Below are 22,622 nucleotides of genomic sequence, written 5' to 3' on the forward strand. Positions count from 1 at the left end.
TCGAAAGATTTCAAATTGTTTGCAACCTACAATGCTTTTGGTCTTTGTTTACCACCATAGCATCATTACAAAATCAAAATTTCTTTACAATGTTTCATGAATGTCAAAAAGAGATCTGGAAGCTATAAATTTTAGGAGGGAATGACAGAAATGCTATGTTAGGTGTCAGTGACAGAAGTGAAAAGTTTCTATAAACTCATCTAGCAAACTTAAAGAAATCACACATTTAAGTAAATCATGTGCTTTAGAAGTACTCTTAGACTGATATAAAAGAAGGGGTTCCTAACTTTTCATTATCATTCTGGAGATGCTAATAGCAGCATCAGTGTCGTGTCAGTGTGTATTGTGGGTGGGGGTAATCGCAACACAAGTCTTGCTAGTCTAGAGAAGTTAAAGTTTAATCAATTAACATTAGACAATGCTGGAATATTGATATACTCATGTATGAGACCCTAAAACTTACAAAGTGACATATCAAATAACTTCATTGATACATAACCACTGAAATTGCCCATACATATACAAATTACTCAATAGAATTTAACAGAGGAATTTATTCTCAGACACCAATTTACTTACAACTGACTTAAAAGTTTTCTGGAGTTTACAAAATCATAGTAAATAATAAGACAAGGTATAGAACAAATATTTATAGTGGAAAATTCAGTTCAAGGTAAAAATCATTTCACCTTCTTGGCTTTTGATTAGCACGTACCATAAAACAACTCCTGCAGAAACTAAATCTGTTCGTCAAAGTCACTCTCTTGTGCACTTAGATCAGAATGAGTATCTGGATGAAATTGAAGCTATTGTTTCTTTCAGCATGACTAACCGATTAATTCTAATGTCTTACCATGCAAACTGAGACCTGCAAAAAGAAAAGAAACCAGTGATATTAATATACTTTTAATATTCAGTGAAAACATACGACTTTCAGAGGAGAAACTGTATGTGTAGTGTTAAATGCATGAAGCGCCACTTAATTTTAAGCTTTTCCCCCTTTGTTAACTGAACCTAGAAATTTCAAGATATATACATAACACTGAAACATTTCATATTATCACCCAAGTGTGAGATATGAATCTCTTATGTCAGCTTCAGAGTGGGATCATGAAGGTGGAAACTATGTCGGTGTGCTAAAACGTTCATTCTTTTCACCAAAATATAGCAAGTAATATGCCATACGCATCATTATTTCTAAGACCGTTCCACTGGTGATATTCAATATTCAACAACAGTTTGTTTATGCATGATTCCTCTAATTATATCTGCTCCTGTGGAGTTAAATTACTTTAAAGAATACATGTTGACATGCTATGCAATTGTTTACGTGTGTGTTTATTGAAATGTGACTAGTATTCATAAAAATAGGGTTGCAAAACCTTGACAGCTACAGAAAGTGCAAGACAATACATTATGGTTACCATTTTGTTCACATATTTAGTAAGTTATGTCCAAAATATGCTACTTTGTCATGATGTAAACAGTTCTCACATGGAGGTACAAAACACAGTTATCTCCCTCTCCAAAGAGCATTACATACAACACTAAGTGATATATAGAAAAAGGAAGGAGATATAATAAAGTCAATGCATAAAAATTATTTAAATATGCACAACGAAACAAAAAAGTATAATAGATGTGGCTGGCTGCACCATCACAAAATTATCAATTTTCCTTAAGGGCGCAGTGTCCAGTTTTTATGTTCAAATTTAATGTCGCAATCAGCGACCTAGTATAAATAATCATAAAAACTCAAATATACAAGTGAGGTCAAAAAGGTCCATATTTTTAGATACCTATATTAAAACGAAGCATAAGAATAGTATTCACTTGATGAGAGAAGTCAATGGCAGTTCACAGCAGAAGAGGTTTATGCACCCCAACCCCTATATTATACCTGCATTTTTCACATCCAAATGCCATTTTTGACAGCATATGGTGCTCACAGTTCAAACGCAAGCCCTTTCCCTGGATGAAAATTATGAAAATCATTGTCTACTAAATAGTTTGATGCAATTCAGAATAGTTGTCATCCAAGCCGTTTTTGAGACACTCTAGTTGCCTTGAACCCACATGTCTACTGCTATGGGAGGCTTCCTAGCCAACTATTGGTATTTCACTATCAATATACTGCAGAGCAACTATGGAAGGTGTACATGCCTGACATCAATTTCAAGAACAACACAAGCCCAAAACACCTAGTTCACAAATATATCCGTATCTATAAATACTAAACAATAATAGCATAAAGAGTCACACCATGGCCTTAAGTTAAGAAATTTGCCCGGGGTCAGTATACGAAACTGGACCCTGCCACCTTCATAATTTGGCTGAAAATGGTTTATGTCAATAGTTGTGTACATATCACATATTTAACATGATCTAGTACAATGGTATAAAGGAAAACTTTTTGTGCACAAAACTAAAAATGGTATTATGCTTTTGAAAAAATTACCTCTTTGCGGCAAAAAGCACTGCATTGTTTACATTGTATATTATGACTGACTGCAGATTTTGATATAGTGCAAATTGTTTCCAACATGCAATACTTTTGTCGCTTGTTACCACCATATCATCAGGACAGAATCAAAATTCCTATACAATGTTTCATGAATGTCAAGAAGAGATTTGGAAGTTATAAATTTTAAGAATCAATTACAGAAATGCTATGTTAGATGACAGTGTGAGAAGTGAAAAGTTTCTATAAACTCTTCTAGGATGCTTAAAGAAATCACACATTTAAGTAAATCATGTGCTTTGGATTTATTTTTAGACTGATATGAAACAAGCGGTTTTTAACCTTTCATTATTATTCTGGAGATGCAAATAACATCAATCATGTTGTGTGGGTGGGTGTTTTTTTTTGGGGGGGGCAATGACAACAAAAGGTCTTGATAATCTGGAGACATCAAGTTTTCATCAATTAACGTTAGAGCATTATATAATATTGATATGCTGATTCGTGGGACCCTGTTACACTTACAAGTGACGTATCAAATAAATTCATTGATAGATAGCCACTGAAAATGACCACACATATACAATTTCTCAATATAATTTAACAGAGAAATTTCCTCTCAGACACCAGTTCACTTACAACTGACTTTAATGATTTCTGAAGTTTACAAAATCATTGTGAATAATAAGATAAGTTATACAACAAATATTTACAATGGAAAATTCAGTTAAGGAAGAGTGCATTTCGTCTGCTTGTCGTTAATAAGCACGTACCATAAAACAACTCCTGCGGAACCTAAATCTGTCCGTCAAAGTCACTCTCTTGTGCACTTAGATCAGAATGAGTATCTGGATGAGATTGAAGCTATTTTCCGTTCAGCATGACTATCCGATTAATTATAATCTCTTACCATGCAAACTGAGACCTGCAAAAAGAAAAGAAACAAGTGATATTCATGTACTTTTAACAGTATGGGAAAACAAGTATTGCAGAGGAGAATCTGTATGTGTATTGTCAAATGCATTAAACTGCCACATAATTGTAAGCTTTTCCCTCCTTTTTTAAATGAACCTAGAAATTTCAAGATATATACATAACATTGAAAAATGTCCTATCATTACCCAAATGTGAGATATGGATCTCTTATGTCATCTTCATAGTGGGGCCATGAAGCTAGAAATTATGTCGGTGTGCTAAACCTTTCATTCTTCTCACCAAAATATAGCCAGCAATATGCCATATGCATCGCTATTTTTATGACCGTTCCAATGGTGACATTTAACATTCACAACAGTATGCTTATTTATGCTTACTTTGAAGCCTATTTGCTCCTGTGGAGTTACATTACTTTTAAGAATGCATGTTGACATGTTATGCAATTGTTTCTATGTCTGTATTGACCTGTTAACGATATTCATAAAAATCATGGTGAAAACCTTAACAACTACAGAAAGAGCAAGACAATACAGCATGGTAACCATTTTGTTCCTATATTTAGTAAGTTAAGTCCAAAATATACTACTTTGTCATGATGTAAACAGCTCTCACATTGAGGTACAAAACACAGTTACCTCCCTCTTCAAAGAGCAGTAGATACAACACAAAGTGATATATGGAATACAGAAGGAAATATAATGAAGCTAATGCATAGCAATTATTTAAATATGCACGAAGAAAGAAAAAGGTATAATAGATGTGGCTGACTGCAGCAACATTTTTTAATCAGTTTTCCTTACCGGGGACAGGGACCGGTTGGTATATTCAAATTTAATGCAGCAATCAGCGGCCTAGCATAAACATAATAAAAAATAAAACACACTAGTGAGGTCAAAATAGTCCATATTTTTAGATACCCATATTAAATCAAAGTATAAGAATATTATCCACGTGACCAAAGAAGTCAATGGCAGTTCAAAGCAGAAAAAGTTTGTGCACCCCAACCCCAAAATCCTACCTGTAATTTTCATGTTAGAAGTTCATATCTAACGGCATGTGATGCTCACAGTGCAAACACAAACCCTTTTCCTAGATGACAATTTTGCAAAACAGTGTGTACTAAAAAGATTAATGCAACTAAGAATAGTTGTCATTGAAGCCGTTGTTTGAGATATTCTACTTGCCCCAAACCCATGTGTTTACTGCTATGGGAGGCTAGCTATTCTTCCTAGAGGACTATTGGTATTTCACTATCAACATACTGCAAAGTAACTACTTATAATGTCCATACCTAACATCAATGTCAAGGAAAACAGAAGCCCGAAAGACCTATTGACAAATATAGTCATAACTTTAAACAGTAAACAATAATAGTTGAGAAAGTCACATCATAGCCTTAAGTTAAACATTTGCCAGGTGACAATTTACGAAATTGGACCCTGCCACCTTAAGAATTTGGCTGAAAATTGTTTATGCCAAATGTTATGTACATATAACCAATTTAGACATTATCTAGTAAATTGGTATAAGGTAAACCTTTTGTGCCCAAAACTAAAAATGGTATTACGATTTTAGAAAAGCGACTGATTTGGACATTATAGTTATGTAACTGTGTACTTATTAAGATCATTTGTCCAGAGATAATTCAAATCATCCATTTGAACATTTCTGAGGTATTTTTAAGAGTGTCATTTAACAGTTACTATGAAGTATAGTTTTATAGAATATGATATCAGCCTATAATACCATGCCGCACTTTGTCAAACGTACTAAATTGAAATATATTACCAGCAAGAAAGCTAATGCATGATGGAAATAACATTAAGTGTCTTCCAAGTGTATACAGCTAGCAGTGTACCTGACAGATCAGCCATATATATAATTAGTATATTAGAATGTGTATGAGCTGATGATACAACTTCGTATTATGTCCACCGATGTCAGCTAAAATTAGCAATACAAAATAATGCATTTGAGCTTCCATAGTTAAATTAGCTCCAAATATCAAGCAAATCAAATGCATGGCATAGATCCAGAACATTTTCTCTTCCCATGGGAGCATTGACATTAACATAATTATAGGTATATATTGTAGGATTCATGGTAATATTAAAATTACATTTTTATTATATACATTAGTGATTTCCCTTGATATGCCTTCATAGAAGACCGTATATCTTTACTTGGAGCAGATGTATTTATTAGAGTCACTTTGCGATTCTAAATACTAATATCTAAAATGAGTTTATTAGCTTGATTATTACCCTTAATGATATGTACACTGAATTCAGAATATTATTTAGTAAAATACCAATGCCCATACCGTTATATGTATATCAACACAAATAAACACGCATATCCAAACGTGGAACTATTGTTCCGAATTGATCAGAATGTGTATCTAGTAAAAGGTGTATAGAACATTGTTTGCTTGAAGAACAAAAATGAGAACACCATTTGTATTCTAGGGATCCTTTATTGTACAGTTGTTATTACGCAGGGGTTTGCAAATTCAAAGATTGAACAGTGACCTAGTATATAACTTTAGATATTTTTAACCATGAACTTGATATAATCACCACTAAGTAGAATGCCAAACACAAATATGTAAAAGCTTAAAGTTTATCCACCTATCCAGATTACATAAATGCGAAGGCCTCTTGCTTAAAATGTGAAAATTATGGCAGTTAGGAGTTCATATATCCTTGCCTGGTGATACCGCCCAGAAAGTTTTAATGGAGGGCATTCAAAAAAAAAAAAAAGGATAAGAAAAAATGTAGCGACATGGGAAATAACTCAACCAGTACCTATGTACAAGTATATTCATGTTTATGATATCCAAGAATATTAAAACCTATAAATAGTATTTTCATTAAGTATATTCTTTACAAATAAATTCATAAGAAGAAACTGAAAAATGTTTAGGCAGATAAATCGACCAATGAGAGATATTCAAGACACAAGGAACCTTGGGTTTGTGCAACTTTTATTATTTTTTCAGGATATTGTCGAACACGATAGCCCACGTTGCATTTTCCGGAGAGTTGTACTATTCCCGATCAAAGGTATCTAGAAGTACATTCTAAAGAAATAATGAAAACCTCTTCCCTTTGTGAAATTGTGGGGATTCCAAATTTAAAAATCACCGTTTTCTTTTGCCTGGGAGGATTGGCATTAACGTGATTATATGTATATATTTTATGAGTCACTGATATCTTTAACTGCTATCATTACAGTTTCATTATACATATTTGTTCTATCCCTTGATATCTCTTAATGGAAGACAAGGGCATCTTTTCTTGGGCCATATGTATTTAATAGAGTCACAAACGCCAAGCCTAATCTGTGCAGACATTCTATTGCAGAAGATAAGGAAAACCATTACATCAGTACTATATAACATTCAAGTGTTAATAGTGACTAAGTAAATACATTTATGTAACAATTTCACATCTAAGAAGAATCTAAAAGATATACCAACCCATCCATTTTACAAAAATAGGAAAGCTCCTTGTCTAAAATGTGAAAATCATCGTACTTAGGACTTCAATCATATTTTGGCTTGATTATACTGTTTGTTAATTCCTAGTGGCTAGCCAGTCAAGACATAGGATAGGAAACATGTTTGAACCACGGGGAAAAACTTTATATAGTACCTAGATACAAGTATATTCATGGATATGATATTTACGAGTACTGAAGCCTCTAACTGGTGCTGTAATAAGGTATATTCTTTACAGATCACACGCACATACACACAAATTCAAAACAAGAAATTGCCACATTCCGGGCAGCTAAATTGAAAATGCATTATATTTAAGACACGTGGTAGCTTGGGTCTGTGCATCATGTAATATTTTGATTATGTGTTGTGAAGCGCGTTAGCTCAGATTGAGTTTTAAGGAAATTGAAATCTGCCTGATCCGATTAGTATGAATATGAATTGCCTGCCATGTCTTTGAAGAATGTCAATGCGGTAGTATGAACAAATTATGGTTACCTTTACCGTAACACTATACATGTCGTAACGAGGCCTTGGTATCTCCACCTACCGCTGCAGAGAATCCAAACTAATTCAACTCTTCCACCTGGTTCCAAATACAAGGCCGTACCTGAAAATGGTAAAATATGCATTTTCTTCTCACATACCAATTTTACTATAAGCAAATTAAGTTGACATTATACTTGACACAGTGACATTCAAAAATGTACTACAGTGGATATGTACATAAATGACTATTCATCCCCAAAGACATATGAGGTTTTCAGAAATAAGTTTATCCGATAATGTCCAGCCATTTACGTGCTAAACAACTAATAATCTGCCCAAGTTATCATTAAAATTAAGACAATGTAGATAGGGTGAGGTTTGATCATTTGCGCAAACAGTTAGTACATAACAAGTTACAAGGATGTTGAGTGGCAAATGAAAAAGATATTACCATATGTACTTATGATCAAAATTCCATCTGGGAATATTTTAAGTGCGTATTTCCATTTATATTCCTGACATATCACTATAGGTACGATCAGATGCTATCACGTCAACTATTTGTGAAATTTCGATCCACACACATTCTAAATAAGGATGGACATTTGGACAGATGAGTTATGTAATCAATCGTGTACATATTAAAATCAACTGTATATAGGGAATGCAGATCATCAGTTTGAACATTTCTTGTGTATTGTTAAGACTGTCAGTTGGCAGTTATTAAATTGAATGGTTTTATAGAATGTAATTTCAGCTTATGCTGCAACGTGTCACTCTTTCAAAGTACGAGTCACTCTTTCAAAGTACAACAAGTCACTCTTTCAAAGATACTACCGATAAGAAATCTAATTCATGATAGAAATAACATTTGGCGATCTTTCGTGTGTACACAACCAATTATGTGCCTAATGGATGAGCTATAGATGGGATTACTTTATCCGAATGTGTGCCATCTTATGCTACGATGTCGCATTATGCGTGTCACTGTCTCAGCCAAACTAAACATTAAAAGTAAGGTTTGGTGTGCTACCTTTAATTCATGTTATTTTGTATTTCATTTTTTTATTTATTTATTTGAGTGAATCATTAGTACATAGCGGTATACAGGGAAATTAAGTGGGAAAATATTAAATAAAAAGTTATTAACATAAGAAACCATTTTATAATGGCAAAATATCACAATTCAGGTGCAGATAGCTTTTTATGTATTTGGCGTATAACTATATTATAGTCTATATCATCAATTAAATATAAAATTTGGATGCAAAACGCATTCTACCTACGTAAAATTGAAAAAGAAAATTGGAGCCAATATCAATGAAACAGATATCAGCAATTCGTATCGTCATGGTAATTTGACGAAAATGCAAATAGACCAGCCATTAGCAAATTTGTATAAAGACAAGGAAGACGTTACAAACGCAGCAGTGGACTTTGTAGAAGAAATAAAAGAAAATGGTTGAAAACTCACTAACAACAGAATTAAACGAAACTTGTTTACTGATGATCTGTCTAAATTATTAGATTAGAATGGAAAACTGCATTAAAGAAATGCATGTTTCAGTTAGCATTATGCTTAATTGTTTCATAATTATTTACAATGACATCTTCCTACCCTCCTCACGTGTGAATCGACACATTTAGAATTGCCTGTTGATTTAGACCCACAGTCAGTTTTGTGGTTGATATTGTTTATGAAAGTCAATCAGAGCATACTTTATACTTTAACAAAACGAGGTTTCTCCTTCTAAAAATAGCATATTGATTAATTCTAGTCTGGATTACAGTTCTTTTTGCTTACGTGGTGTCGATGTAGTAATAACTTCAGACGTGTTCACTACTATGCATCACACTTCCTTTTCCGGAATATGTAGGCGAAAGCAAGTCTTAAAAGTGATAAAAACATATGTGAAGCAAACTTTATTATTTTAGTAGTGATTCGTAAACTATTATTCCTGCCGGGAAACTGTATGTTTTGCATGCATAAAGCCAGCCGGTCATCCAGGATAAATCATTTTAGCAACCAGGTAAGCAATGTGCCGTTTGATTAAATACATCTCCCAGTATTCGATAACTATATTGCTTTATACACATACTCGTGCTTGAAGAGCATATTTTAAGAATTCCTGGTACAACTTGTTGTATGATTTTGGTCTTGTCTTTATATATAGTGCAAATGTCATAGATTTTAATCATAATACTTTTGTATTTTATAGTTCTAATTTATGTACTAGTTCAGCACGTTACACAGTGGTTTATGTATGAACAGTTCAAACTAATTTTTTTCATTTTGATATTTATACATCTGATGCTGCCGTCCACTATTATGTAGGGAAAGCAAGGTGGCATCATTATTTGACTACATTTAATGTACTTATTCTTTATGTCTTGATGAGCTTGTTTTGTTTTAGCTATCACTGCACCTTCTGTTTCTTAATGCATCTCTGGTCCTTTTGCTACATTTTTCTTTTAAATGTCTGTTCTCCTATATTGACATTTTCCTCTTTGCTTCACACTTTCACTCTGTTTTCTGTTATACTATTTCTTCAAACACCATGTTAGTTTCATTTGTTATGTAACTTGGACCTTACTCCGTTATGGCACAATTAAACCTTGGTTGGTATGCCACATTTTTGCTACCTCTTCATAGGAGACTATCGTATCTTTTCTTAGGCCATATTTATTTATCAATGTCATTTTACTTTTTTATACTAATATACGAAGTGAGCTTATTACCCCGATATAGCCTTTAATACTCTGTACTTTGAATTAATAATTATTCTTTAGCAAAACATCTCTACTTCTGGCAAAATATGCATTTCATCTGTTCAAAGGAAACATATGTCCCAATATGGACCTAAAACCTAAAATATTTTTTACAAATTCCCCAAATATATATATATATATATATATATATATATATATATATATATATATATATATATATATATATATATATATATATAAATTGAATATGGTCAAAAGCTAAGTACCAGAAAGAATGAAAATAAAGATGTTTTGTAAAACTTAGCATATAATAATTAGGAAAGATATAAATAAAAATTGAAGAGGAAAAGTGGAAACTTACAGTATTATGCATTGAATCCAAAATAATTCCATACGTTATATCACAGGTCCTAAAGAATCGACTGCTCCAAATGAATTCCAGATTCTCGAATGTACAGGTCTCCCAATAGTCCTTATGATCACAATGACATTATCCAGAACACCATTGAATAAATTCACAATATTCAGAGAATAATAATTTAATCCAATGATCAATTTGAAATTTCGATGACTAATCCAAGGAAATGCAAATGTGTCCTCTTAAATTATATCTCAACACAACAATAAATAAATCTGCAGACTAATATTACAATAACAACATATGAAAAAAGAATGAAAAAATAGTCCAGGTCTACTGACTTATATACAGACAGAGAGTCCCAAAACGCATTGTACCTTCTCACTACGTGATACTTTGCAAATATCACATGAATATATCATATAGTAAAAGATTCCACCTGTCCGATCCATACGATGGTAAATAATTCTTTTAATAACAAGCCTGTCTATAACTTAATTCAATCTTAAATAATCCTAAGCTTGTAAACATGTTGTATTATTAGTAATTGGACAACATTTATTTATTGATCATATGCAATCTACAGACACTTTTAATATTTTAAACTATAATCTATACAGCGTCCCTCTCCTGTGTAATTGCTACAAAATATAGATCTGCAGCTGCTTTTGAGATTCACATTCTTTTGGAAACTTCTATTTTCATTTACACTGATTAAATAGATGAAAAAAGTCGTTATTGTCTAAAGTGGAGTTAAATGAAAAAGGCAGAGCAAACATTGCACATGAAATCAGAAGATCATCGGTCTTGTCCTTCAAATTGAGAATGAAATTTCAGCTGTAATTCACCTCTATTGTGAATTATATTTTGAACTTATTTTGTTCACATGGCACATGGCTCGGTTCACAAATAATTTCACTATAAACTCTCAACATTTGCTTGTCAGTACTAAGCGTTCTAGTGTGTTCAGATCCGAGGAAATCATATCTTAATCTAAATTATCCTCAAAGATGAATTGACGGTGAAGATTTTGTCATAAATTCAGCATCAGTTTATTTCGAGAGGTTGAACTGTTACAAAGACGAAGTATCATAGGTCAAAGATTTTACTTACCGGTGCTCTGCAGTGCCAGATTATTTACTGTGCAATATATTCTACACAGGCAATCACGCCATGATGTTCATTTGTTAAAGACTAAACATTTTCCGCTAAAAATATTATGAATGCCTAAATCTAAGCATGTCTGAACAAAGCATAGTCGTAAAGAGAAAACAGGAAAAATGCTATTAGATTGGGGTTACTTTCATTGGTACTAACCAGGAGGTAATAATTGTGTCAAATGTTAGTCAAACTCTTATATTTGCGTGACACACCCATTTCAAAGTTACTCACAAGCCTTATAAATTTTTACGTTTAGAGAAGTGACTACTTTGCAGCAAGAAAACAGCACATTTTGTTTCGTGTGCATTATTACCTCCTACATTTGCTGAAAGATTTACATCGGGTGCAACCTCATATTTACACCATCATACGTGTCTGGACATTAGTGATATTCATTTACAATACTGCTTGTGTGCTAAGAAGGGATTTTGGAATGATATATTATGTGGGGATATGATATACTATATTCATTTTTAATGATCGAAGGTCTTACTTGTAAAACCAATTGTTAGTTCAATAAATGAAGCATTTGAAGAGTTTGTTTTCTAATACGCAAAACAAAACTCTTGCAAGTCTGTCCTTTAAAATCAGGATGTTGTACACTTGTATCAGAATGAGCATGAGGATGAGATTTAACCTATGGTTCTGTCCGCATGACTTATCAATTAATACTTATATTATACAGTTCAAACCAAGAAATGAAGATACAAAAATAAAAAAATGATAAAAACGGATACCGACTCTCTTTGAACACTCAGTAACAATTTCAGGGAAAACACTGTAATGTTAAACTTTCTGAGCTAATTAGAGAGTTTCAGCCGAACGAATCTGGAGGCTTTTCCTTTTGTTGAAATCCGAAAGACACATGACAGCTGCTTTCACATTCAGCTGCGAAAGGCAAATTAATTCTTATGATTGGCAAGGGCAATCGTTATACTGATAGAAATGAATGATGAACACTTTCGAAAACTTAACACTATCAAAAGATTGGATGATTCACAGCCTTGAATAAGTCTATGCTTTTGGTTCAAAGAAAACTATCATTGTAGTCTAAAGAAACAATGTAACAGGACATTATATTGAAGTGCCTTTACAAGACTGCTGAGACACGAACAAGAAATGAACATGCATAAGATAGTTGCATAACATTGATACATTTCTAATTCCCCGTTTCCTGACTATTATTTTCTGCCATCGAAGACTGTCTCTTAAAATAATATGCTCCTATTACCAAATAGTTCTTTCATGAAAGGCGGTAAATCTTTAGTCACTCGAAGACTTTTCACCAGACTGATGGCTGCGTTCAACGCAGCCTCCCAGCATCAAAACTTTCACTATGATTAGTTTGTGTCCTTATTTTGCTGGGCAGTCTGTGATCGTATAAAAGTATAATTTGTCAACATAATTTGACTCTAAACGCATATATTTAACATGGAAAGATCTAACTATTATATAAATAGATTTCACCTGGATCCTGATTTGTACTGTATGAAACAAAATACATCATTTTGCTAGGAGTCTGGAATTTCAGCGGTCTCTTTTAAAGTTTGTATATTTCCTCTGAGGATCATTTAAGAAACCTTATTTAATAATAAATAAATATAGTTGAAAATAGGAAATATACACATGTTTATGTTTTTAATTTCTCATCAAACATTTTTTTGGCACCATTGAACATATTTTTTTTTCCTTTTAATTTACTTTTTGCTACTAGTTTAAACACACATGTTTGAATCACTGTAGTATTCTAAGCGAAGGACCAAATATTAGCGTAAAAAGCAATTGATGTTGGAACGACAAGTGCTATATTGCAGAGAGAGAGAGAGAGAGAGAGAGGGCGCGGGGGAGAGAGTTAAAGCAAACAGTGTTCGCCTTGATAGTTTCACTTTATAATATTTTTGTCAAATATATTTACTTCTGATGTGATATTTTTTCTGCATCGTTGTCAAACATTGCAATAGAAGTCTTTGGATCTTTATTTAGTTGGCTGCTTGACCCAAACTGAGTATTATTTTATTACACATATCTTTTTTAGAGATATCAAGCTTTTGATGGCCGCGGTCTATATAACATAATGATAGTTGAACATGGCCGAAGATCAAGAGGTAAGCATACTTCAAGTTACGATTATTTGAAATTATTTCAAGTTTAAATTCACTGAATTAACATTATATGCGAGAAAAGTACCTTACAAAACTAAACCAAATATTGTCTCCCTAAAAAGACAGTATAATTCATGCTTAATATTTGTATATTTCAATGAATATAGTAATTTTCACCATTTTTTAGGTTAGAACGGTGTAGTGAATTGAATTTCTAGATTTGTAGCAAATCTGTGCATTTGATGTTTTTCAATAGGCGGTTGTTTTATGTGTGTTTTCTTTTGTGTGTCTTTTGTAATATTTAATTGCAATATTGTGCGAAAGAAGAAAGGATGATGATGTAATTGGTTTTGCCACGCCTAAGCATTAACTTTCACAAGTGCAAACATATATTACAGACTAATATCAATAGCACGTACAAAATACACGTTTATAGGAACCATTACTTTAAGAAATTTAATATAACAATCCTTAAGCTGTTTGTCGTTAGTTTTATTTTTGGTGAGGGGGGACGTTTGATGGGGAAATTGTATCAAATATTTAAAAAGAAAATTGTAAAATTCATGATGGCATTAGAGTACATATGTCTACCTCTTAAATAAAATAATTATTAGATTAGTTTATGACATGTTTGTTTTGTTGTTAATTAATAACTGTACTGTTTTGAATCATCACGTCTTGCACTTTGTTGTTAATTAATGACTGTACTGTTTTGGATCATCACGTCTTGCACTTTGTTGTTAATTAATGACTGTACTGTTTTTGGATCATCACGTCTTGCACTTTGTTGTTAATTAATGACTGTACTGTTTTGGATCATCACGTCTTGCACTTTGTTGTTAATTAATGACTGTACTGTTTTTGGATCATCATGTCTTGCACTATGTTGTTAATTAATGACTGTACTGTTTTTGGATTATCACGTCTTGCACTTTGTTGTTAATTAATGAATGTACCGTTTTTGGATCATCACGTCTTGCACTTTTCATAACGTATTTATCTGGAATAGCAAAAAATCAATGATTCAAGACTTCAAGGTTCACGATAAGTGCCTTATATTCAACTTTTTATCTTTCTTACCATTATGTACGAATCAAGAAAAAAAATTGGTCAAAATAAGGTTGATATCAAGATTATCTTAAAGGATATCTCAAGACGCCACCACATAGTTAAGTAAATCATAGGTTTTAGAAATAATTTTAGTCCGATAAAAAGCAGAAGATCCCAGTTTCCGACATGTTTTATTACTGTTATGGTTGTGATAACATCAGAAGACAATGGTGAGGGTAACGTGGATGGATATGGAAAGTTAGTCACCACTGTCTATCTAATTGAGAGACATCAAAATGTAATAGACAAATTGTTAGGTGGCACTGGGACATTGATATACTGCTGTTAGACAATATGCTAAGCTAACAGAGTGATACATCTAATAATTCCAATGATAAATAGACACTGAAACTGTCCATGCATACATACATAATCCATACAATTGGACAGATAGATTTGTTCCCAGTCTATCATCCACTTACAAATGAATTTCATGATTGTTGGGCTTTACAAATGTAAATTGTCAGGTGAACTACAGGAAATATTAGATAGGTGACGTTTGAATAGCTTGGCTTCTGAAAAAGCGTAACACAAAAGGCAACTCTTGCGGAAGGTAGGTCTGTCCGACAGTGTTAGTCCCTTGTGCATTGAGATGAATATCTGAGTTAGGTTCAAACCTATTCTTCTATGAGAATGACAATTTAATTAATTCTAATATTTGCAAAAGCAAAGAAACAAGTTATATGTGATGTGATTTTGATTTTTTAACTTAGCTTTAACAATTTTTCAGCCATATCGCTACGATGTCTGCAATGTGGCAGTTTATGGTGATGTCTAGCACTGGGGCATCATGCCACAGACATGTAGCATGATGTCCCACCCAGTCACATTATCCTGACACCAGGTCGACCAGTCCTAACACTTACCTCTTAATGCTAAACGCCAAGCGAGGCAGCTGTTAGTACCAATTTTTAAGTCTCTGGTATGACTCGGCCCGGGATCGAACCCATGACCTCCCGCATCCGAGGCGGACGCTCTAACCACTAGGCCACCGGAGCGGTAAACAAGTTATAAATTGGACCTTTAATAGTTGGTGAAAACATGACAATTTCAGAGGAGAAACTGTACAGTTAACTCTAGCAAAGATTCTAAATATAAAGACGTTCGTCCTGTTGCTAAAGTCCATAAAAACAATGCAAGTCCTGTATGTTCAACTTGCTACAAAAAAAGGCTAATTTGATTACGGCACTCGGTATACCGATAGGAATTAAAAATCGGTTCTTTCGACAACGTTCATTCTGGCTATCAAGAGAATTGTTGAGCCGCCTTCGTGTAGGTCCGCCACTACGGCTGTCACTGCATCCACACATGCCGCGTCGCAGCTCGCCCATCACCGTAGGACTTGGGCACGGGTGACGACATAATTGACTTGCGCGTGAGTTGGATTAAAGTGAGGGAGAGTTGCGCTGCGTCGGCCTCGCTCTCTCGTCCAGGCCCCACTTTGTCCAGTTGCAAGACGTAGTCAAACGGCTGGAATGGAGACCTGATGCAGCGGATGACCAAGGCGTCCTACGTGTCTTGCCGTGCTCTTAGCGCTCCACATCCCTTTGCTGGTTCCACCTTCCTGCCCATTGACCAGCTGGTGGTTCCTCCGCGCAGTCCGCCGGGTGCAGTCTTCACATGCAATGGGTGACAATAACTATCTGACCGAGGGTTTGAGACCCGTCGTTTACACATGATACTTTCATTACAGTCTACACTTTTGTATTGGTGTTTACTCCTTCGATACCTGACTTAAATTGTTTCAGATAAATGGATAACATAGATAAATTTATTGGCATGGCTTAAGTGTGATATATAAATCTCTGATGGATTCGTGAAGATAGAAGATCAGTCGCTGTGGTAAAACATGTATCCTTCTCCCCGAAATATGGACCTACAAAATGTCATATGCATCACTACTTGTAGTTCTTCCATTGATGGCATTCACCATTTATCATAGGATGATTATTTATAATATGTCTGAGGTAATATTTTGGATACAAAATTACCGTTCCGATAAAACTTGATAATTGCTTTCAGAAACATTATTTTATTGTGTGAGTAATTCTAGCAGAAATTACATTTTTGGTCTATGAAAGATAAAATCAAAAGATTATTATCCTTGTGATCTCAAGCGCGCTTTTAGTGGAACCAGATTACCGTCATCTGCAAAAGTTTTTTTTTTTTCAAAAAGCATAAATTTAACCTCAAAATGAAATCTAATAAACTGATTATTCTATATAAATTCCCATTGTACATTTCCATACAGGTGCTTAGATGTTTAAAAAAAACGCTGTTCTTCATAAGCATTCGAAAACCTTTCGCATTCAATCATCTACAGCTTTTTCTTTTTCGTTTTGCTAACTAGTAGTATCATAATGGATGCTTATCTATCACGACTTCCCAGCCAGAACCCCTGTGGAGTTAAATTACTTTGACGAATGCATGTTGACATGTTATGCAATTGTTTATGTGTATCTGTATTGATGTGAGAATGATATTCATAAAAATAGGGGTGAAAACCACGAAAACAGCAGAAAGAGCAAGACAATACATTATGTTCACCATTTTGTTCCCATATTTAGTAAGTTAAGTCCAAAATATGCTACTTTGTCATGATGTAAACAGTTCTCACATTAAGGTACACGACACAGTTACCTCCCTTTCTAAAGAGCAGTACATACAACACTGATATATAGAAAAAGAAAGGAAATATAATGAAGCTAATGCATAAATATCATTTAAATGCACACGAAGAAACAGAAAAGGAAAATTGTTGTTGTTGTTGTATGGTTTAACGCCATTTTCCAGCACGCGATAGGTTATACATGGCGGCCAGTATTAATGGTGGAGGGAGAACTCGGGAAAACCCAGGAAAGAACCACCGACCCTCGAGAAGCTACTGGCAAGCTTTCTCACATGCACACATTGGTTGAATCCGAGACTCGAACCGACGCAGACAGAGGTGAGATGGCAGTGATCCGTAACGGATAGCGCTTTAGACCACTCGGCCACTCGGGGCCTCCGGAACTATAATATATGTGGCTGACTGCACCAATTTTGTTTTATCCGTTTTCCTTAGGGGGCATGGCCCAGATTTTATGTACAAATGTAATGCCGCAATCAGTGACCTAGTACAAAAAATCATAAAAGATGAAATACACAAGTGAGGTTTAAAAGGTCCAAATGTTTGGATACCTATAGTAAAACAAAGCATAAGTTTAATCTCCACTTGACCAAAGAAGTCAATGTTAGTTCATAGCAGAAGAAGTTTATGCGCCCCAACCCCAAATTTATATCTGCAATTTTCAAGTTCGAATGTCATTTTTCATACCAAGTGATGCTCACAGTACAAGCACAAACCCTTTTCCAAGATGACAATTCTGCAAAACAGTGTGTACCAAACAGGCTGATGCAACTGAAAATAGTTGTCATCTAAGTCGTTTTGAGATATTCACTTTGCCCCAAACTCACGTGTTTACTGATATGGGATGCTAGCTCTTCTGCTTAGCCGACTATTGGTATTTCACTATCAACATACTGCAGAGTAATTACGGAAGGTGTACATGCCTGAGATGAATTTCAAGAACAGCACAATCCCGAAACACCTAGTTCACAAATATAGCCATACTTTTAAATAGTAAACAATAATAGCTGAAAAAGTCACACCATAGCCTTAAATTAAGAAATTTGCCAGGGGCCAATTTACGAAACTGGACCCTGCCACCTATTGTACTTATGGAAATTTTACATGTTCTAAGTCTCTTGCTAACTTAAGTGACCTCTCCCTTGTGCCTAAAACTTCACCCTGACTTTGTCTAATATACACCACCTTTAGCATCTATTACAACTGGGAAAATGAATGTTGCCCTATTAGACAATACCAGCTTCTGAAAGTGCAATGTATTAATTACGAAATAAATAAAATGTGAAAAAAAGGTGATCAGCTCTTTCGTTTACAATTTACCCCTGAAAACCAGGAAGTGAAAATGACAAAGCGGAGTTAGCATTTTTTTAAGTGGTGCACACCTGAAGTGTGGGCAAGCTGCATACTCTATAACCCTTAGTACATCCATAAATTATGCACCAAAAAAATTAAAGGTTCTTGGAACAATACCTAAGATATACAAGGTCATTTTTTAAATATCTAATATAACCAGTAATGAAACCTGGTGAAATTCGATTTCATTAAAATTCTAACTCTATTCAAAAATACGAAACTGTAGAGCGCCTCCTTTATAGAAAATGTTTTGCAGTGTGCGACAAACGTGTCCTACATTAGAGGCGAAATGGCGGCAAGAAATGACCTGGACGTAAGTCTGTCCGCCAATATCTTTATATTAATAATATCTTTCCTCCTCTAATTCCTGTTCCATTTTTTGTAGGCTATAATGACATTTGCATGGTGTTTGTGGTATGCTAATAATCTGTGCATTTGATTTTTGTTAAATGGGAGACTGGTTAAGTTTAAGTGTAGCAATCCACACTGGTTGAAGGGTGTTTGTGTGCGTGTGACTTGGATTTTTAACGTGGCATTAACAATTTGTCAGTTATATTGATACGATTTCTGCATTGTGAAAGTTTATAGTGATGTCTAGCACTAGGTCATCATGCCGCAGACATATAGCAGGATGACCCACCCAGTCACATTATCCGGTCACCAGGCCAACCAGTCCTAACTCTAACGTCTTAATGCCGAGCGTCAAGCGCGGCAGCTGTTAGTACCATTTATGTAAGTCTTTGACATGACTCGGCCGGGGATCGAACCCACGACTTCCCGCATGCGAGGCGGACGCTCTAACCAGTAGGCCACCAGATCTGGTTGAGGAGAAAGCAGTATTAGTTACAGGCTGTTGAAAGTTAGCGTTCAAGTTTGGATTTAATTTTATTATTGAACAATGAAAAAATTATGAAACTTAACATTATACAGATAATTGCAATTAAGAAAATCTAAAATAAAATTGGGAAATACTATTCAATCTCTGGCTCCTAAGAAAATGTATCACTGACTGGTACACACCGCTATCATAGGGAACATAATGCAAATATAGTTGTTTTGTGCCTTCGTAACACAAAATATGTCCCAATGCTACCGATGTTTAATAAATGCAAGAAAGTCGTCTTTTTAGTCTAAATTTACAATGAAACATATTATCCCATTAAAGTATATTTAAATGTTTGTTTAGGGACAATCGCATTCCTACTCTTGCTTGCTATATTTAATAATAATAATGCTAATAATAATAATGATAAAACATGAGTATCAAACAAAATGGCCGCTATCGCTTAACCGGCTTGAAGCATTTGTTCCGCTTTTTAGTGCCATTTTCATGATATTTGTGCTTGTTGCCTATGCTCATCTAAGTTATTGTGTTCATTATGTATTTTCTGTTCAATTCGTATGTATTTCTTCATCTCCTTGTTGTGGAAATGAGAACAATTATACTTTTTCTCAGCTGTCTTCTCCATAGTTTTTGAATAAACCACCATCACATGATACTCGCCAGTTAACCCGTTTATGCTCTGATGGACCCTCATTAATTACTTTAAATGATCACCCCATGGCTCTACACACTACATTGTTCTCTAGATTAAAGGAACTGAGAGTACATTGATCAATACCTAAATGTAAATAGAAGCGAAAAAAAGAAACGTTGTTTCAAAGCAGGCCGACGTAGAACAGGAAGAAGAATTCCAGTTTTCTCCCTTATTTCATCTCAAAAATTGAAAATTCGACCGTTAATGTAGATAACCTCATTAAAATCCCTATTAATTCGTGAATCTTTGAGTTAACTATCCAAGATATGCCTCTGCATATTGCATTATTCAATGCCCAGTCGGTAGGACTACCGGAAAAGCGCACATACATATTTAATTTTATCAATGACCAGAATATTGACGTCTTTTTCCTGAGAGAAACATACCTGAAAACATCAGGCGATGAGCCTAAGTGTGCGGATTTAACACCCACTGGTTACTCCATCGAGTCGTTTCCCCGTAACTCTCGCGGTGGTGGAATTGCTGTCATCACAAATAACTCCGTGATCAAACGTCTTAACTACACCACAATATTCAGTTTCAAACACACATCGATTGAAATAGTCCAAACCACACTCACACTGAAGCTTAGGTCAGTCCATTTTTTCTGCCTATACCGCCCTCCTCCTTGCAGAAAAAACAAGCTGACTGAATCTCTCTTTTTGGAGCAGTTTCCGAATCTCATGGAGTATGGAAATTTGATAGGTAGCAACCTGATTATTTTTGGAGATTTCAACTTTCACTTTGACTGTCATAGAAACCGAAACACATCAAAACTCCTAGATTCCATTATTGTTTTCAACCTCAAAAAGTCAGGTAAACAACCCACCTTTAAACATGGTCAGTTTAGACTGGATTCGTCATAGACCTGATGATAACATTATACGGTCCTCCCTGGTATCCCATGACCTTGCATCAGATCACCTCTACATTATATGCCCTCTTGACGTATCAGTCTCTAACCCTCCACCTTTATCTGCTACTAAGAGAAACGTCCGTATGATAAATAGCACCAAACTAATGCATGACATCCAAGCAAACCTAACAACTTGCTTACCTCCTAAAGCAGAACAACTCAATAACTGCATGCGTTCATTGCTCGACAAACATGACCCAGCTACCAAGAGCAGACTATCAATTCAAAAGTGTTCTCCATGATATAGCAGTGTTAGGGACCAGCTTCGCACTGCTAAAAGAGACCGTCGTAAAGATGAGAGGCTTTGGCATTCCACCAGGCTCACTATTCATAAGCAAATCTATGAAACCACTAAGAAGAATGTCACAAATAGAGTCCATGCAGCGAAATCAGCCCTCTACACTACTAAGATCGTCGAAAGTTCCAGCTGCAACTATCTCTTCGAGTTTAATAACAAGCCAATGTCAAGGAACAAATGTACACCACTTCCAACTACCTTATCTCCAGTCGATCTTCCGCACATGTTTGCTAACTTCTTCCGTGAGAAAGTACAAAAAATTAGAGATAAGCTTGACTCCAATTTCAGTTGGTATAAATCATTTGAGCGTCAACCATTAGCAGCATTTGAACCTGTCTCCATTGATTTCGTACGTACAATCCTGATGAAGAGTGCACCAAAGTCATGCGAACTTGATCCAATTCCAACGTCACTGTTGCTTGAGTGCTTAGATCCCGTATTGCCTTCACTAATTGATGCTATTAATATCTCTCTTTGATCCGGGGAATTCCCATCAGTTTTCAAAACCGCCATTCTAAAGCCTCTGCAGAAGAAACCAACACAAAACCATGACGATTTAAAGAACTACCTCCCAGTTTCTAATCTCCCATTCATATAAAAAAAATCTTAGAAAACGTTGTTCTATCCCATCTTTAGCAATGTACAATCTGCATATTACCCTTGCCACAGTACTGAAACTACTCTTCTAAAAGTAGTTAATGACATTCTCTTTACGTTGGATAGCGGAAAGATTACAGTCCTCTCCCTCCTTGATTTGTCTGCAGCATTTGACACAATAGACCACGTTATATTACTTCACCGTCTCCAGCATGTATCTGACATTCATAATACAGCCTTACTCTGGTTCAAGTCCTGCTTGGTCAACAGGACACAAATTGTATCTGCAAATGGAATACACTCCAGCCCAGTTGATCTATGTTGTGGTGTTCCACATGGGTCTGTTCTTCAACCTATTCTGTTCATTCTATACACTCAGTCGCTCTCAAGTGTCATAGATCATCATCTAGTGTCTTACCAATTGTACTCAGATGACAGCCAA

General features: G+C 34.8%; 1 protein-coding gene and 1 long non-coding RNA gene across 6 annotated transcripts in view; one reads left to right on the forward strand and one right to left on the reverse strand.

Annotated features, from left to right (window-relative positions):
- Nucleotides 1–423: 423 nt before the first annotated feature.
- LOC149782146 (uncharacterized) overlaps nt 424–22,622 on the reverse strand; it is a 52,595-nt gene continuing 30,396 nt past the window's right edge. Inside the window, exons 1-4 of one of the 5 annotated variants that reach the window (XR_016414258.1) lie at nt 10,480–12,431; nt 7,404–7,509; nt 3,235–3,386; nt 429–868 (exon numbers count right to left, since the gene is read on the reverse strand). This is a non-coding gene — a long non-coding RNA (uncharacterized LOC149782146). Of the gene's footprint in view, nt 869–3,234; nt 3,387–7,397; nt 7,510–10,479; nt 12,432–22,622 lie in introns of those variants that run through there. The other 4 variants (XR_016414257.1, XR_016414255.1, XR_016414254.1 and 1 more) reach the window with 4 other exon arrangements.
- LOC149782147 (uncharacterized) overlaps nt 9,004–22,622 on the forward strand; it is a 30,204-nt gene continuing 16,585 nt past the window's right edge. Inside the window, exons 1-2 of the mRNA XM_089933586.1 lie at nt 9,004–9,418; nt 13,673–13,742. Coding sequence (XP_089789712.1) covers nt 13,725–13,742 — 18 coding nt within the window. The 5' untranslated portion in view covers nt 9,004–9,418; nt 13,673–13,724. The remainder of the gene's footprint in view (nt 9,419–13,672; nt 13,743–22,622) is intronic.

Source organism: Sinohyriopsis cumingii, chromosome 15, assembly GCF_028554795.1.
Source record: "Sinohyriopsis cumingii isolate HCF-2022 chromosome 15, ASM2855479v2, whole genome shotgun sequence".
In the NCBI taxonomy this organism is placed as follows: domain Eukaryota; kingdom Metazoa; phylum Mollusca; class Bivalvia; order Unionida; family Unionidae; genus Sinohyriopsis; species Sinohyriopsis cumingii.